Here is a 19,824-nt window from a genome sequence, read left to right as displayed (position 1 = left end):
TTTCGGACAGATTATGGGGGACTCAGATACCTGCTTTGCTTATTTTTCCATTCTGCTTTAAATGTTCTTGGATGGTCGACCAAGGTTGGTTAAGAGTGTTTGACATGGATTTGTTTCCATTTCTGCCCTTAGCATGTTGTTGTCGACATGCGCAGAAACGACATTACTTTCCGGTTATTACGTGAGTACTCAAATCCTTTCAACTAGAACCTGCGGCCCAGCGCTGAATAATGGTAATTCAGGTCCGGCGTTCGAATCCTGTCGAATGGGCTGAGTGCATGGGGACTTTTTTGATTTTGCCCATGTGTAGCGTGCATACGAACCAGTTTCCCATAGGAAGTCCTCCATGAAGCCTCCCCCCCCCATCCCCAGGGAGATAGCCCGAGAGTGCTTTGCCGTAATCAAATAAACCAAACCAAAATCAACTCTTTCAACTGACACTGATAGGTTTAGCAGCGAAATTAGACGGATAGCCAATCTCATTTAATAAACTCGGACATTTTTTAATCCCGAAAACAGCTCCACACTTGATTAAAAATCCTGGTATGTTCGAGCTGATCTCTTATGTTGGATGACCCTATTTAATACAGCCCGCTTGCGTATTTATTATGTCCTATAAGCTCATATATGTATATATATTTAAACATGATGGTTTTAGTAAAATGTAGAATAATGATTTAAAATTTTAACGAACAAATAATTTTTGACTTGTTGAAATAACAGGTTGAAATGGCTCGCTGTTTACAGTCTGTTCTGATTACTCAGTCTTTTCGCATGTTGGTTGCAATCACGTTATTATAAACTCCCCTATATCTCATATTACAAACTTAAACACGGCAAATTTGAAGAAATGCATTCCTGATTTTTTGTTAACATGAAATGAATTTTAAGATTTTCAAAGAAAACACTATTTGCAGTAGGACTGTGGTTCATAATTGCTAGACGTTCATTCCTACCTTCCTTTCCAAAACTCAAAAAATACATATACATTTATTTAAATTTAGATTATTTTTAACGTGTTTTATAAATTAAGCAAAAAAGATATAGAAAATATTGATAAATGCCAAAACTTGAATAAAAGTTGTTTTTTATATTCAAAAACTAAATACTGCCATCCAGACGGTTAATTAAGTTACGGTTAAGACATCCAGTGGTTAGGAAAGCTTACTGTGGTACCGATGGGTTCGGGTTCGAATCCCGGAGAAGGTTGTATGTTTGTAAATGTATAGTGTTTTTAAGGCATGGTTTTCACTCTAAATGTAACCATTCTTCCATGAAATGCAGGACAAGGCAACAAGAAAATTATATACTTAACAGGTAAACAAAAGGCCGACCACATTCCCTCCCTAAAATTATGCCCCCCCGACTGAGAACTCCTGAAGTAAGATGAATGCTTTTATGCCAAGGCTTCCTAGGGGAAGCTAACTGGGCATTTCTTTTATACTTGAGGAGATCTTATCTGTGCAGCCCGAAATCGAGACAAACTATCATGCTCAACAATCTTACGTGAACAATTTGACTGCTAAGAAAATTTTTCTTTTCTTCTTTCCCCCTTCCTGTTCTTTCTTTTTTGCATTTTCGTCTTCCCCCTTTTTTCTTTCTTCCCTTTTTTTTTTTTTCCTTCACTACTTTTTTTTTTTTAGACATTATATTTGTGCAATAATTTAAAGTTTTCATAACGTTTTAAATGCCAACTGTTTTTTTCCTCTATGTAACGTAAATGTGAGCCAGCTTTCCTTAGAATGTCTTAAACAAAAGCAGCATTTCTTCTACAGAAGGTAACTCTTGAGAGCTTTTCAGCAATGAATAACCTAACTTAACCTATCTAAAGAAAGATTCTGATATGAAACCGAGATTTGGATACATGCCGCATAATCACTTGGTCTCTCTGTGATACGGAGTCTGTTTCTTGATTTATAATTCTGCCTGCTATGTAGTATGGATTATGCCATGGGTAAATTCCCATTTAGATCTAAATTCCTAAACTCGAGTTATTTGCGTTTCATTAGTTTAAGAGGGACGGGATAGCAGGAAATTGAGGAAATATTTTATTTTAGCAATATTTAAAAATTGAAATTTAGTAATTACACTAATAGTTCTAGATTTGGTCTTAACTGAGTGATTCTCTTTATGGTGCATTAAAAACAGTATTATGAATGATATTTAAAAATTTCATTTTAGAAGTGCAACATATCTGAAATCATTTTCAAGTTTAAAATAAGTGCGTAATAATAGTTTTCTAGTGTTGTTTTGAAAGAGCGATTTCAAATAGCTTTTGTTAATAATTCCCAGCGAAATAAACTTGTTGGTCATTCAGATTTAGCTTTCAAGTTAAATTGACATATATTAACGTTGTTGTGTTAACAGAAATAAGTTTCACACAATTTTTTAAAAAATTTTTATATAAAGATTTAAACTTAATTTTTTTTTCTTTTTCTTTTTCTTTTTTTTTTTTAAAGGAAACCTTAGATTGGCGAAGATTTTGAATAAAATTCTATCGATAGAAAGTTTTTATACTGAAATAGTTGATTTTCCAATTTGATTTATAAAGAATTCCTGCTTATCAGTGCAAACTTAATTTTTCACTGCAAACAAAAGTCAGATGTAACTGCCCTTTCTTAATAATCATAATAATATTTTAATAAACTTCATATGATACAGGGTTTGTAACATTCCGGCTGCTAACAGTTATTTATTGATACTTCAAGTCAATTTTACGTTTTTGAATTTTTATCCTGTAAAGTCTTATGATAATTACAGAAATTACAAAGCTTTTTATACAATGGGTATAAGATGAGAAGACATTCCAAATTTTTAGTCCTTCACTTTAATTAGTATACAGCGTTTTAATAAACTTCCGAATGAATGCACTAGATGGCGATACTGTTCAGTAACCTAGAAATGACTGTTAATGACGTCAGAAATAAGATGTCAGCGAGAGCGTTCTACGTTTAAGCGGGAGAAAACTGTAATGCTTTGAGGAATTAACATAACAAGTTCTAATCCTTGATAAACCACGTGCTTTTCTTGTGTTCGCTCCATAGGAAGCCGGACTGCTCTTGTATGAAAAACATATGGTTGATAAAATGTACTACTAGCCATTATCAGGATATGTTGACCGCAGCGACTAGTCACTTCGGAAGTTGTATCATTTGTATTCACAGTATAAAACACGAATGAGTTCATTCGTCGATATCCCTGCCCAAGGGAGATTTGAACTGTTTCACAGAAGCAGAGGAGAAGACAGTCCGATGAATATTGCTGTTCATTTAATTATGCTCAATGGTAAGACAGCATTATTTATATTGTTATGACTACCATAAATTTAATTAATCTTTCAAAGGAAGTGCATATCACTACATGCAGACTGTATTTGTTGTTTTTAAAGAAACCTAATATCATGAAGAATATATGACTTAAATGCTAAACGGAATTTTACGAGTCTGGTTTTAAGCGCGGTTATCGATTCTGGCATTTCCGACCGAGGAAACCGATATCAGAAATCTGACAGGAAAAAGGATATCGAACAGCGATGTATGCAGGTTTTGGCTCAACTTCTAATACAACAACACAGGATAATGATAATTCGTTAGATATACCGGCTTGGAAAAAACAACTCATCATGAAAAAACGTGCTGGTAACGTCTCAGTTGTAGAGGAGAATTCCCGTCGTAACCTAGATTCATCCGCTAGTGGTGTAAACATAACTAGGAACGGTGATAGTAGTAACACGTGCGGTAATTGCCCTTTGGGCGGCGGTAATAACAAGTTTTCTCGGCTAGCGAAAGCTCGTGAGCCAGATTTACGCGAGATTTCCCCTCCGAAAACTGTGACAATTGGAAACATAAATGTTGAATTAAGAAGTGTGAAACCACCTTCTGATAACCACGATTCATACGATGCATTAAAATCAGATCGAAATTCGAATTTTGAAACGGGACAGGAATCAGATGACGATGGATATGAAGATCTGCAGTATGGCCCAGGTATCGTTGATCGATTACGTGCTAGATTTCTTAATATGGGAGCCAAAACACAGCATAAACCTGTAGTCAGGCGGTTTTCCAGTTTGGAAAATCTGCCCGGTAGTAATAGTGGACCGTATAGAGTTAATGCTCGTTCCGTCCGGCATAATGGATTTAAATTTGGTAGTGGCCCTCCATACAATATTTCTGGAAATGTGAAAAAAGCTCAAAGTATGGAAACATTATTATGCAACACATCCGAACATCATATATTTGCCTTTAATAAAAGGTCTAATGCCCGTTATATCGGTGGTGTAAAAGCTCGAATTTTCTCGAAAAATATATCTCCTATATCTATTGTTACTGATGAAAGTGATACATCTAAAGAAAAAACACCTTCTCCTTCAGCGTCTCCGAGGCAATTCAATAAATGTGTACGAAGGTGGGATTACAGTAGAAGTGCTTCAGCGCCAAATATTAATGAAGACGAACTACCGAAGCCCGATACGGTGAAGCACGTGAAAAAAATTTTCGAATCGCCTCCCGTAGTTAGTAGTTCTGAGAAGACATCATGCCTGTCAAGCGGTACACGTTTCCGCAAAATTCCTAGTACGATCACAACACCTACCTCAGTTTCAAATGACGGTGCCATATTGGGAAGGATAGCGGTCAAGAAACCCGACGTCGGAGAGGGCAGCCTCGATGCCAAATCAAGTGCCAAAGAATTTCCAGATCTCGTTGTAAACAATCTGCTTAGGAAAGAGGAGGTTTTATCATCTGCCGAGAGAGAGGAGAAATGTGATGACGGCGAGATAAATGAAGGAGATTATAGCTCAGTATTGGACAACGATTTATCAGCTAATAGGTCATGTGACACTTCTCCTGTTTCGCAAGAAAATGTAGTGTTATCTACTGATGCTCACGACCCATTCGTAAACAATCCAGGAAGAGGGGACTTACCCGATAATCAGCGAGAGAATAACACAATTTCTGAATTAACTCGATCTTCCATCAAGGTCACACCCGAACAGTTACCTCTGGCGGAGGAATTTAAACATACCGAGCTATTGTCTCAAGGTAGGCAAGTCAGTCAAGTCAGCGAAGCGGAAAAAGTCGAAGACGATCTGTTGCCCCACCCGCAAGCAGGTGACTGTAGCACCGCAGACGACGGGATGGTCGTGGCGGCGGCTGTATCTGGCGGAGAGTCAGCCTCAGATTCCTGTCCTGCGCCTAAGAAAGGAAGCACCTGGCAGAAAGCCCCTGCATCCTCCACCTCCATCGTGTTTGATTTCCGGGGTAAAGATGTGAAACCCAACATTTCTTTAAACCCGACACCATTTGGCTGCAGGCCGGCCAAAGTGTCAAGGAATTCTAACTGCCTTAAGAAAAGATCCAACTCTCCCCCGCGGGCCGGCATCAACGGAGTGCCATCTAAAGAATATATTGTCGACCAGGAGGATTGCAAGAAAGATGATGAGGATGAAGAAGACTGGGATGAATTAGATGTTGGGGCTGATTTGCCTCGTTTTTCCGGAATAGTTTTCACAGGTGAAAACATTAAAGTAGGCAGAGGCGCCCTTCTAGAAACAAGAAATAAAAAGGTAAGATTCCATTTTTTATTCTATTTTCAGCTGTTCTAAATTTTCTTTTTTTTGGGGGGGGGAAGGGCTGGGGTTAATTGCTAATTCGAGAAATGTTGCTTAAAAAGAAAAATGCACTTACTTTTTGACCTTTTAAATATATTAGAAAGACAAGCAAAGTATTCTGCATGACGCTGTGGCATAAACTTTGTGTATGGGTTTTTCTGATTTACGTTTAAAAAATTTTTAAATTTAGTGTGAATGAATAATATATTTAATTTTTAACATAAACATAAAAAAAAAAAATATTACATTGTAATTCTAACTGCTTATATAATTTTTTTGGACTTTAAAATCCTTTTAAATATTAAAATTTTTATTAGAACTTTTTTTAAAGTTGTGTTTTACTAATCTTATATATAATTGGAAGTAATTGTGTATGTGTCTGACACTTTAGGGCAAGATTACAGTCTATGTTTTGAAATGTGTTTTAATTGAATATTTTTGTTATTATATAGAAATGTATAAATTAAAATTTAATTTCATTAAAAGATTTAGTTTAGGAAGTTTTATTTGTGAGCTAGTGGTAAACTACCTATAATCCAATAAGATGTGAATGAAATGAGTTTTGGTTCTTATGTGTGTTTAAAATGGAATATGTACAGCTATAATACTTTTGTAGAAGTAATGATTCTGCTTGTTTTTATGTCTTTCAAAAATTATTTAATTTAATGCAAGTACTATGAAGTCAATCAAATTGTACCACCATATATACCATAAAATGGATTGAAAGGAAATTTATGAAACTTTTTTAATAAATGGGCATATAATATATGCTGTAGAAGTGTGTATATATATATATACACATATTAATTTAATTCTGCTTATGTAATCTAAAGGGAAGCATAATAGTTTCTCCTCATCCAGTGAGATTTGATGATTAATTAGAAAGAGTGGATATAGGAATAATAGCAGTGATGGTGTGAAAAACTTGCTAATAGAAAGCAGTATAATTTGTTCCATCCAGTGAATAAAATATGTATTCTTTTTATTAGCATGTTTAGACATTATTACTGCTGTTGTTTTTTGTGCATTTTGTGGATTGACAATTGGCTTTAGGTGAGGGAAACTTTCATTATTACAAAAAAGTTATTGAGAAAAACTAATTACAAGCAGAAGTATTTCTTCTATAAAACCATTACAGCTATACACACATGCACCATGTTAAATACATGCAAGAACTCGTGCTCATTTCACTAACATTTTATTTTTTTAAAATTTCTTTATTACCATCAGTCTTTGTAGCTTTCATTTCTATATCTGTATGTCTTCTGTCTAAACATACAGTGAAACATCTCTTAAAAGACAACCATTTATAGTTTCAAACAGTTTCAGTTTTCTGTGGAAGTGGTTGCCTTAGAGAGAGGAAAATCAGTGTCTGTATTTTTTATTTTCTCAGAAGTACTGGTAGTTGGCTGTCAAGATAGTTCATTGCACATATGAGTATGCACACAGAGAGAGTAGTAGAAAATTTCGCTGATTTTGAAAGATTGAGAAACATGCTCAAAATAAAGAAATAAAGTTGCAACAAAAATGTAAATATGACATTACTAAACTATCCTACAAGAGCATAATATCTATTTAAAATTGAACTGAAAGTGATGGGAAACTCATTTAAAAATGAGTAAGACTTGTGCAGTTGTAAAAATGAAATAAGTTTATTCAGTAAAATTTGATGAGGTGTTCGTTTGTGCCTGGAAAGTATTTTTGTAAATGTTTAAGAGCATATAAAAATGCTTAAAATGTCTTCTCGATATGTTAAATATAACAAGAAGATATGCATTGTGTTTTTGCCTTGCAGAAAAGAGTAAATCACAAATAAAATTCTAAGATAAGAATAATATACGATCTTGGTAATGAGTAAAACATTCTGTTCATCTACTCAGTAGATCTGAATTTGCAGGTGTGGAGAACTATTTTATATTTAAAAATTAAGGAGCAAAATTTACTTTATATGTATTTATTGAAATGTTAAAAATTGTGTTTTATTAACATATGTTAGAAATGAAGTACAGAGTAAGTGGTGGTAAATTTGAGGGAGTAAAATAAGTAAATGTGCTGAATTTTTGTAAAGTATGTACATTCTTATGCTTTATTGAACAAGTTTAATAGATGCAGTATATAGTTATAAAAAGCTAGAATTTTCTCCGTGATATTAGTAAAAAATATATGAATTTGAAAGTCGTATTGCATTTTGGGGCATATTTTCTATCAATACAGCAGTATATCCGAGTAATATTTTTTTTACCAAGTCTTGGTAGTTCCCTTTTAAATGCCTGAAGTGAACTTTTTTGTGCATTTCATCAGGCTTTAATTAAAAATAAGGGAGGGCATGAAGTGTGTTGAGAAAGAATACTTTTATATGTATGTGCATGTGTACAATAAATGGTTACCGTGTATGGAAAATACATGCAATTAAATAATACCTGTTTATATCTTGATATAGTATTTTTACATAATGATTTCTGACTAGTTGAGAAATATGTAGTTTAGAGATTTCTAATCAGGCCTGGTCTATAGCTAGAGATCTCTTAGTACTCATTTTTTTGTTTTGTTTTGTTTTTGTTTATCTGATATAGAACAAGAATTACAAGAAATTATAGAATGGCTTTGGGATTTCCTTAAAATAAGAACCCTAGACCTGAGCTTTGCTAATCTATGTGATAATTAGGATTTACTAACCATAATTTCAGTACTGTAATTTTTAAGTTTCTCATGTTATAATTCGAGATTTGATATTTATAGATTTTTTAAAAATTTCATTATTACTTTAAATAATATTGGTAGTTTCTTTTCATTACAAAGTCTCACTAATTTTATTATACGGCAGCATGTAAGCTTATTATATTTACGTAGGGTTAATCTAGAATCTTGTGTAAGTATACTATCTTTTCTTGTAAATGTTTGCTTACAATCTGTAATGTTTATAACTGAAGTATACAGAGTAGGGCACAACTGTATTTCTAACTTTAGTTTTGAATGAAAAGCTATAATTTCTGTCATATATATATATAAAAAAGCAATGTATTATGGGCAGTAGTGAATTAAAATTGATTTTATAGTAACATAAAATTATGCCAGTAGTGTTGTAAATATTTGAATAAACTTTTATGTTTTTAATTGAAGTATATGTGGATACATTAAGACATGGCTATGTTTTAATTTAGTGTCCATTCTTAAAAACGGGGAGGAAGAAAGTGCTTTATATATATGCAGTTTGATGTTTTTATTCTTAGTATAAAGGTCAGAATATTGTTGAATTCTTTATTTATGTCAGGAAGTCATTCTTCCCATATACAAATGCAAGCTTATAATAGAAGGTAGTAGGCAAATGATGCAATTACATGTACACAATATATTTTTTGCAAGAACTATGTGTAGTTGATTTCACTTTTTTATAGCTGTTTTTCAGAGGTTTGCAGATGTTGCTTGTGAAAATACCAATTGATATGAAGAATCATTAAAGATACAAAAATGCAAAAGAAAAATAAATAATTTTATTTTTCTTGTGACTTCTTTGTTCTTTATACTAGATTGACTTGAATGTAACACAATGTTTTTTTTCTTTCCTTAAAATACTAGTCAGAAAAAATTATTTCTGTTTTATATGTAGTCTAACTAAACAATGTCTTATAAAAGTAATTTGACGCAAACAACCTTTTGCAAAGAGAAGCAAATTAAGTGACTGCAGCTTCCCAAAAATTTATACTTTTTCCCACTTTACATTTAATTCTATAGGTACTTTTATGGGCATTTCAAAAAAATAACTGAGTATATAAATAGATTATAAATAAAATAATACATAGTATAGTGTAATGCCCACAAAAGTAATTATTTATGCTTCCATAAAATAAAATTAAAAAAACTTAAAAGAATTTGTAAATATTTTTCTTGGATTGTTATTAACAATACTATTTAATCATGATTTAATCTTTTTATCATAGATTCAATTGCATCCCCCCCTTTTTTTCTTTTTCTTTTTCTTTTTTTTTTAAATTTTGGCTTGATTTTTCTGCACTACCATTTTTTCAATTTTTTCCACTCCTACATTATTAATTTAAATTGCTGTTGAAGAGAAAAAGGTGTTCTATTTTAAAATTTTGTATTTAATTTCTTGTCAAGTATGTTCAGTAGGGCTTAAATGTAGATACTAAGTTTTTGTTCATCTTATTACAATTAAACAGCAAGTAGATTTGTAATTTATAACAGTGTACTTACAGTGTTTTGCAGAATTTAAAATTATTCTGCAAGCTCAGTTTTTGTGTTAATGACTTTAAAATACCAGAATGTATGTATTAGCCATCCCAAAACCATCATCATCAATAAACTTAAGATTACAGTTTTAACAGGTGACATACAGTCATATATCATTTTCTACATTGTTCTGTAATTAGAACTAAATTATGTTTGTAAAACTCTTCTTTGGATTTTCTCTGTAATTTAAATTGGCCATTTTATGTTAGTTTTTGTCAGCACATATTATTCAAGTGGTTGGAATTTCTAATTTTTACAGACTTTAGATAAAGAAAGCTGCAGTTTTCTGCCACCTCTTTTAGGTGCGTTGGCTCCACAGGTGGTCGAATGTTTGAGATTGCTGAATACTGGTAGTTAGACCTCGTTTGGGTTTGACCTCAGGCAACTGAACTGGCTGCATGATTGGTTTTCATGATTTTCTCTGTGTCTAATGTGAATATGAGCCAGTTTTCCTCAGTGAGTCCTTCATGAGGGCATCCTGTCTCTTATGTAGATAGCTCCTGTGGCAACTAAATAATTTATCCAACATGGATTACTGTTTTAACAATTTCTGGAGTAAAATAGTTCCATATGATTTATAATGTTTTGCTACAAGTCTGAGATACTTAGCACTAAATTATTTTTAATATTTATGACATTATTGTGTTGTATTCCTCAGATCACATTTGATGATTTCTGAAGTCTATTTTTTTTTTGTAAATTAGTTAATTCTTTACATATATTATAAAAAATTATTAAATGCCTTATGCTTAACCATTTCTGGCTACTTTCCTTTTAGAAAAGTAGTTATGAAGTTTATTTTTCTGTTTGCAAAATTAAGAATTAACTTAGATATTCTTAATCATGCATACCTAAATAGAAACAGCTATGAATTTTTTTTCTTAAATAAAGGAGAAATCCAAATTCCCCATTCTTCCCCCAAAAAAGAGCTGAAAGTTATTTCTTAGATATTGTCTATTATTTTAATGCAAAATAATGTCAGTTTTTTTTAGTCAAACAGCATTGCCTTTTTAATAACATCTGAAGACTTTTATAATATGATTTTCTGCATTAAAGAAACAAGATATATTTTATCCCCATTAAATTTGCTAACATTCTCAGTTACTATTGGAAGTAATTATATACAGTAACTTTTATTTTATTTATTTTTTGATTTAATAATTTTTATTCATTTATTTTTAAATTTTCTGCTGCCTTGATATCAAATTAGAGGATAGATATCCAGAGAACAATTAGAGATTTTTTTTATACAATCCCATTTGGGTACTTCCATGTTTAAACCTTACATAATCTTTTGTAATGTAATGTTCAATCAATCTGTAGTGCATATTTGCAGCTCTAATTTTAAGAATATTGTTAAATAATTGCCGAGTAAATTATTTTCAGTTTTTATGGTTTTCATATCAAGAAACTTTAAAAAAATCCCCAAAATATGTATTTACAAATTTAAAATTAAAAACCAGTTTCATTCAAGAAGTAATTGATAGAAATTATCTGTTACATATAGTGTAGAGTCTGCCGTATCCAGCTTGGTTTTAAACAGCCTCTCCTTTAACCTGCCATATTTTTCTAAAGATTTTCATCTGCAAAAATCGAATTTCCATTATCAATTCTAGAGAAAATTACAGTGTACTGTGCATTTAGAAAGCATATTAATTGGTCTAGAAAGTGAAATAAAGCAAAATAAGGGCACTACTAATCATAGTTTTAAAAAAGATTTTGAGCAATCCTTCTGTTAACCCCTTGACATGCAAGCCTGAGTGTGACTTAGATAATTTTAAATTTATGCTGCTTAAGTAAGACATAGTCAAATTTTAATTATTCTGAATTAAAAAATATATTATTGTGAACTGTTTTTATGAAATAAAACAAAAAGTAGAGTACATTTTTAATTTAGTTCTTTTTTTTTCTTTAGGTTAATGTGAGTTAGTGATTTTTAAGTGTGTAATAGATATTTATATACTTCATTTACTTTTTAAAGTTTCATTTGCAGTTTATATCTTCAGATTAGTAGGCCATTTGTTTATCTTTTCAAAATTCTAGTTTTGTAGTGGGCTATTAATGGGAAGAGAACCATTATTTAATAGATAAATAATTGAATTAATTTTTTAAATAAATGTTCTCATTTAGGAAAATTGACAGTAACAATAAATTAAAAACAAGACAGAATATTTTAAAAAAGCTTCATTTTTTTGTTTACTTGCATTCTGTTTTTGAGCTGTGTTTTTTATGAATGTTATTTCTTTTAAAATCTAGTTTATTTAAAAAAAAAAAAAAAAAAAAAATCTGATTACTGTCCATTAGGAAAGACATTTCTGATGAAAAAAAGGAGGTCTATCAACAGTATACAATTGTGTAATTTAGAATTTTGAGAATGTATTAAAGCGCTAAAAAATTTAATGTAACTTTCATACAGATAATAGTGATCATATTAAAAAATTGCTATGCATTTGATAGAGATATTGCTATGCACTTATAAATTGCTTGACGGAAAAATTGTTGAACGGAAAGTTATTTCAAAGTGGTGCAATTTCTCTCTAAAGTGGAGCACATATAAGTTGATTTAGTTCAGTGCAATATGTTTTCTGTGTGACATATTTCTTTAAGGTTCTTTCTGGATGAATGAATTCATTTAAAATTTTAGTAGCTAATAGTAAAAATAAATTTTATTTATTTTTTGGCATCCTGTTTTTTTAAATTCTTTGGTTGGCTGCATTGTCTCATTCATAATTTATGCAGCAAAGTTTAGGCAATCTTTAAATCTGCATTTTATTATAATTTAAGCATAAAAACTAAAGATTAAAATTCTAAGAAATGGATGTCTCACGTTATACATAACATTGACATGCTGTGGCTAATTACTTATATTTGCAGCTCATTTAGGAATGAATTATCTAAGTTGTATGTACTAAGTTGTACTTAAAAGCAAAAGAAAAAAAAAAAAAAAAAAAAGAAAAGAAAAAGAAAAGAAAAACTTTTATTTTATAATATATTTATCGATATTTTTTCTTATTGTCTCGCAATTTACTGTCTTAAAATCCAGTTCAAAGTAATTCAGTTATAAATTCTTGTTTGATGCATCAAATAATTTTAACTTTCTGTCTGCCAGTATGCCTGGGAACATTTATGAAAATAATTTAAATTAAGTAATTTTCAAATTTCAGGCTGTTAATTCACTTTATTCAATTATTTAGGAAGTGGAATTGTTTTTAACATTATTGCAGCAAGTAAATTTTTTTGGTACTATTCCATTTCGAGGACCGTAAAATAATTGCAGCGAAAATGTATGCGCAAAAGCGCCAAATCTAGCAAACGCGCCCATTTAACAGCGCGCAGATTGCTATAGTTCTATAGTTTTTAAGACGCCATTGAAATACTAGTTTAACTTTTAAATCCTTTTTTGATATCCAATTTGGGAATTTCCCATGACGAAAAGTGTGCGATAAAATTTTGGGTAAAGTGCAGAATCACCCAACGCTTGCCGCATTTTTAAGAATTGCACATGCTCGGTATCCATATACACATTGACGCATTTTCACTTAAAAAAAAAATCCCAGAATTGCACAAAAATGGCACTGCGCACACCCTTGACTTTATCTATGTACATATCGACCTATTTTCACTTAAAAAGTAAAAGAGAATTGACAAAAATCCAATTGTTTTTAACCCTTGTTAAAAGCGGCAAACAAATAAGTGAACGATTCTGCACTTTAACCCAGAATTTTTTCAAAGAAAAGGCATCATTCATTATAGAAAATTATGTTTGAACAACCAACGAGATGAAATTATGCTTTAGCGATAACTCGGTAGCGAATTAGCGATGCAGGCAACCATTCAGTTATGTTTAGCAATTTTTATATAAATTATAATAATGATCTGAAATAGTTATTTACTCTTATGCTTCCAATTAGTCATGTTTAGCCTTTTTATATAAATTATAATAATAAAAAAGTATTATATGAAATTAACTTTTCATTTAAATTAAAACATCAATCTTAGATAGTTATTTACTATTATACTTCCTTTCTCGCGTTAGGGTTGCCGCAATCATTTTTGGCAGCACTGGCATCAACAATAGTTTGGCAATTTTTCACCGCCCTCAAAACCGAATAGTACCATTTTTTTATTTGTTGCAAACAAACATTAAGGAACAGTTCTGATTTCTTATTGTGGGAAGGTATTGATATTAAATAAATAAATTCCATGGTGATTTCTTAATGATATTCTAGATATTATGTGTATGAAATGCTATACAAATTAATTCATTCGTAAAGGAGTGTGGCCCACCAGCGGCCGAGCGGTAAAGTCGCTGAACACTTGTAGTTCGGTCCGATGTTTGAATCCCGGCTGCATGGGCGTTTTCGTGGTTTTACCCATGTGTTACGTGTATACGAGCCAGTTTTCCTTAGAAAAGTCCTCCATGAAGGCTCCCTCCTTTTAGGCAGATAGCCCTAGTGTGCTTTGCCGTATTTAAATAAAACCAAACCAAACGTAAAGGAGTGTGTATAAACTAGAAAAGCACTATTTCCAAATGGGAACATTCCAGAAAAATTGGAATATTCTACCTGATAATAATGATGTTTTGCTTTTAAATGTAACGATATAGATTGTGTTGAAAAATTTAGTATTTTTTTCTTTTAACTGAAAATTAGTGTATGGATGACATTTCCTTTGTTGAATATAAAACTTGTATTCTGAAATTTCGCTACTCTTCTGTTTTGAGGGCCGTAAAAAAATTGCAGCGAAAATGTATGCGCAAAAGCGCCAAATCTAGCAAACGCGCTGATTTCAGATTGCGTAAGTTTATATAGTTCTATATTTCTTAAGACGCCATTGAAATACTAATTTAATTTTTAAATCCTTTTTTGATTTTAAATCCTTTTTTTTTTTTTTGATATCCTGTGGATTTAACGATTTGGGAATTGCCCATGATGAAAAGTCGGTAATAGAATTTTGGGTAAAGTGGAGAATCACTCACTGCTTGACGCGTTTTTAAGAATTGCACATACTCGGTATCCATGTGCACATCGATCTATTTTCACTTAAAAAAAAATCCCAGAATTGCACAAAAATGGCACTGCGCACACCCTTGACTTTATCTATGTACACATCGACCTATTTTCATTTAAAAAGTAAAATAAAATTGACAAAAATCCAATTGTTTTTACCCTTGTAAAACGCGGCAAACAAATAAGTGGACGATTCTGAATATTTTCAAAGAAAAGGCATCATTCATTATAGAAAATTACGTTTGAACAACCAACGAGATGAAATTATGCCTTAGCGATTAGTTGGTAGCGAAATAGCGATGCAGGCATCCATTCAGTTATGTTTAGCAATTTTTATGTAAATTATAATAATGATCTGAAATAGTTATTTACTCTTATGCTTCCATTCAGTCATGTTTAGCCTTTTTCATATAATTTATAATTATAAAAACGTATTATATGAAATTAACCTTTCATCTAAATTAAAACATCCATCTTAGATAGTTATTTACTATTATACTTCCTTTCTTGCCGCAATTATTTTGGTAGCATTGGCATCAACAATAGTTTGGCGATTTTTTACGGCTCTCGAAACCGAATAGTACCGAAATTTCTTTCTAGAACTGTGATGTAAAATGCAGAATATATATTTTGCATCTACCTGTTATTATTTGTAATTATGCTGATACTAATGAACATTTTATTTATAAATTTTTGTTATATTTCTGGATAAATACGGTGAACTAAAATGGTTTAAAATTTGTGTTTCACTTCGACTTGTATGGTCTTAGTAATTTTATATTTACTCACAGCTCTTCATGACGCCAAAGTTGCGTCATTTCCATTAAAAATTCAAGATATTCTACTCGGCTGAGTTTGGGAAAGATCCGCTAGTCATGTTCTTTTGTTCATGGACACCGTGAACGAAATAACTATCTAGGAAATATTTATAACGAACATACGAATATTTTTTCCTTTCTGTTTTGTTGCTTTTTTTTAATGTTTTACGAGACACCATTAATTTCAGTGACTCACACTGGCTGGGCCTTGATGTTCATTTATTAAAGGACATGTGAGCAAGGATTTAAAATGGTTGCAATCTAGTGGTCTGTTCGAAAAGAAGTCTGAATTGCAACTCGCAAATTTAAATTATTTCCTGAATGAATAAATCTTCTTTTTTGTACTTTTAGCATACCCGTGTCTTTTTTAGTGATGTGCATACTTAAAAAGTGTTATATATAGCTTTTCGGGTTGTTTTGTTTTTCTGGCTGTTTTTAATGAACAAGTTTGTGTATCTGATCTTGGGAGTAGCGGAAGAAGATTTGCGTAATCAGTGATACATCAGTTCAGGAATGCTGTGTTTATAACTACGGTTGTCGAGTTTTCCTTAAATATTGAATTTGTAAGCATCCTGAGATGCATCTTAGAAAAATTAATGAACTGATTATTAAACACGGTGTATCGTTAAGTTTTTCAACTCTTCGCTTATGTTTGATGTGCTTAATTAAACTGAATTTATTTTAACTTCTCTTTGGCTAAGTTTTGAAATTTCTAGTATGCTTAACTATTAAAATTTGTTTTCTTCAACAAAGATTTTATTCAAGACGAGTTCGTCGGTGGATTAGCTAGCTCCCCTTTTATTTTTCCAGTCGTCGAAACTTTCTCCATTAAAATCTCATGAATCTGTACTTAAAAATTGTTCATGTAAGATTTTTCTTGAATTATTTCTGAACGGATATAAAAAGTATACTTTATAATTATTTCTAGTTTTCATTTAAGTGGAGAGACTTGTACGTGGAAAAATTCATGCCGTTTTATGCGTTTCGAAAACATTGTCGATTATGGCATCAGCACCACACCAAAGCAAGAAATCAGTACCGCACCAAAGCAAGAAATCAGCACATTTTGGGGTTATTTTTGCCTGCGTTTCCTAACTTTTGTTCCGATGTTTCATTTTATCAAAAAACGATAGAGATATACATTTTCCAATGCAACTTATTACGGGATATTTTCTTACATGAGAACACGCGCTAGTAGACAGAGATACTTCATGTTGAGAAGAATTTTACCATGGTTGAAATGAGTTAATGGCACAATTATGTTTTTCGTTAGACTATCTAGCGCATAAATCTTTCTATTAAATATTGTTCTGCGCATGACCTGGCAACGAAAGAAAAAAAAAAAAAAAAACTCTTTTTCTAACAATTTTAATAATTTAATTTTCTATATATTTTACTTTGTCTTTTCTTCTTATTCTTGTTATTTTTTAATTCAGATTAGTTATCTGAACGGAAAAAAAAAAAAAAAGAAAAAAAAAAGTTAGTAATAAAATCAAATAATTTTTAACCCATATGAAGGAGGAACAGAAAACAGGAAATAGGTAAAGAGGGTTATTAGAACAGTATTAATAAAGCTGAAACCATTTACATAAAAACGTAAATTTTAAATAAACTATTGTACTGAAAATGTTTGCTATATTAGTGTGAACCTTGTTGTGCTGACCACGTCTGTAAGATGACCACTTCTGAAAATGACTGTTGTTTCAAAGAACATGAATGAGCATCAGTATTGAACATCAGTTTTCTAAGACGACCACCTGCCCATAATTGTGTGTGGTCTTCTTAGAGAGAGTTCCACTGTATTTAGGAAGGAAGAAGGAATGATATAAACAGGTCTGCAACTTAATATAAATATCTCCCTTCAAATTAAGTAATTGATAAGTATTTTTTATTTTTTTTTTAATTTAAGATTCTTATAAAGGTGTAATATGAATTCCAATATAAATAATTTTCACGTAAGGTCGAGAAATTTTCATTTATTTTTTTATTTTGTGTCTAGAATGTTCACAATGTCTGAAAAACAATGAGATTTCTGCTATCACCTGAATGCCCCATTAAGAAGGATAAATGGTACTTTTTGGAAAGTGTATTCTTATCTAGGGATTCAGACTCGTTAAGAAAACAGAGAAGGAAATTGCAAAGTCGTGCATTTCGAAGTTCATGGAGCAACACTGTCGTGCAGTTCGTAGTTTTGTGCAATTCGTCGTGATGTTCGTATCGAGCCTATTAAAAGGGGATGGTGGTGGAAAAGTTTGGTATTGCTCTTTAGTCTCGTGAAATAAGTATGATTAGACCCTCTTAATTTAAAGTTGTGTAGTTGGTAAACACCCTTTAGATAAACCTGATATTTATTACCCAGGCAAATTAAAAGAAGTTCGTTATGTAAAATATGATGATAATGTGTTTCTGGGACTTTTGAAGATACTATTTTAAAATATTATTGGGAAGTTTCTACACGAATTCCTGTGCCTGAACTCCACTTTAGTCGTATTAGAAAAGTAAGATGATGTGACACGAAAACACTGCAAAAAAAAAAAAAAAAAAAAACGATATTAAAGTCAGTTCTTTACAATTTTCGTAATTTTCTTTTTGAGTTATATAGATAGGCCAATGAATGAAATGTTTAACCATCGTACTATTTTGTTTTTGTTCCGTGCCCTATATGAAACGAGCTGGGTGTGATTCATTTTTATTTTTAAATCCTTACATTGCGTAAATAATGGACAGTTTGTTCAGTCCATGAAGGTAATTTTGCACGTAGCCTGACGGCCCACATTTAGGTCAGAAGTTTGCCTTAAATCAAATCTCTGACAGAATCCAGATTGTCAGCTTTTCTTGAAAATGTGCGTATGGATATTTTTATAACTTAATCGTATTGGACTGTATGGACGATATATATTTCAGAGTGTTCCTACTTCTATAGTTTCGTGTTGGATTTGGTTTTAGCAGAACTAGCTAGTTCAGTGGGTCTTTTCATGATTAACGATTTTAGTTTATGAAGTTGAGTGTGAGTTAACTGCTAATTGCTCGCTCTTTTTCCTTTGAATTCAGTCTGGTTAACAAGTAAACAAATAGTCTTGAAAATATTTTAGATCATTAAGTGCGATTGAAAAGACTGTCTTCGGGTAATATAAGTTATATTCCTGGTTTCGATTTTCGGCCGATTGCGTAAAGTTTTCGGTTTTCACCCATGAGCAACAGGAATATGAGTCAGTTTAAGCTTTGCAAAATCGCCGCAAGATATCCTTTCTATGGTAAAATAGCTCTTGAATGTTTTTGGTCTTAAATTACCGTATCTCTTGTTTTTTACATGTAGGAGTATGGTCAAAGAGCTGGAATTCTCTGTTTCATTTAGGAACATGTGTAATAATATTTTATACACGGTACTTATTGAAAATAACGTGTATGCCGTTTAACACACCATATTCATCGAAAATAGGCGTCATCAAGCTTCTTACTTCCACTGTAAACTTAAAAACAAACAAATAAACTAAAAGCAGATTAATAAAGTAATGGCAAATAAAAATATACTAGTAAAGAGATGCAAATAAGTTATACGTGTTGTAACAATAATATATTGTAAAACGTTTGGTGGCATACCCACCTCCCACCGAAAAACAAAGCTAGAAGCTTTGCAACAGTGGAAAATCAAATCTCTTTTAAATGAGCAGGGTATTCAGCTTCTCTTTCACACTGAAGGTACCTTGTTTAGAAGAAATCTCATATACTACTGAAAAGAATAAATCTGTTTTCATTTTAGAAAATATTTAGCCAGTTTTTTGGAGAAATTAATGTTAGTTTTTATTATCTCTTATATTTTATATATACTTACTAGATATATTTAAATTTTTGACTGTGAATAGTGCCTGTTGGCATCTGATGAAAATCTTCGATGTTCCTGATCAAGCCACGATGTTTTTATAAAATTTTCTTGGAAGTGTTTAGCATTATCGAGTCGGAAAATGCGACTGTTCACAGAATAAAAAAATAATGCTTCTGGAGGGAGAGGATATGGTTTTATTTTTGCACTGTAGAGGAAAACTAAAGAACTAAAAGCAGTCTGTAATGTTGGATTGTCCACTGAATTATGGTCTGAGCTACGTCATGCCAAAAACGATTTATTTTTATTAATATGTTA

The 19,824-nt window shown here is 31.6% G+C and overlaps 1 protein-coding gene across 1 annotated transcript in view; it reads left to right on the top strand.

Moving 5' to 3' along the window:
* Positions 1 to 2,922: 2,922 nt before the first annotated feature.
* The window catches only part of LOC118202570 (uncharacterized), a 94,482-nt gene continuing 77,580 nt past the window's right edge, over positions 2,923 to 19,824 (top strand). The window contains exon 1 of the mRNA XM_085809644.1: positions 2,923 to 5,566. Within this exon, the coding sequence (XP_085665770.1) occupies positions 3,533 to 5,566 (2,034 nt within the window). The 5' untranslated portion in view covers positions 2,923 to 3,532. The remainder of the gene's footprint in view (positions 5,567 to 19,824) is intronic.

Source organism: Stegodyphus dumicola, chromosome X2, assembly GCF_044657685.1.
Source record: "Stegodyphus dumicola isolate Sdum_Otavi_A_Nest chromosome X2, ASM4465768v1".
NCBI classification, from domain to species: domain Eukaryota; kingdom Metazoa; phylum Arthropoda; class Arachnida; order Araneae; family Eresidae; genus Stegodyphus; species Stegodyphus dumicola.
Note: the sequence above shows the minus strand (reverse complement) of the source record. Positions and strands in the feature narration are given on the sequence as shown.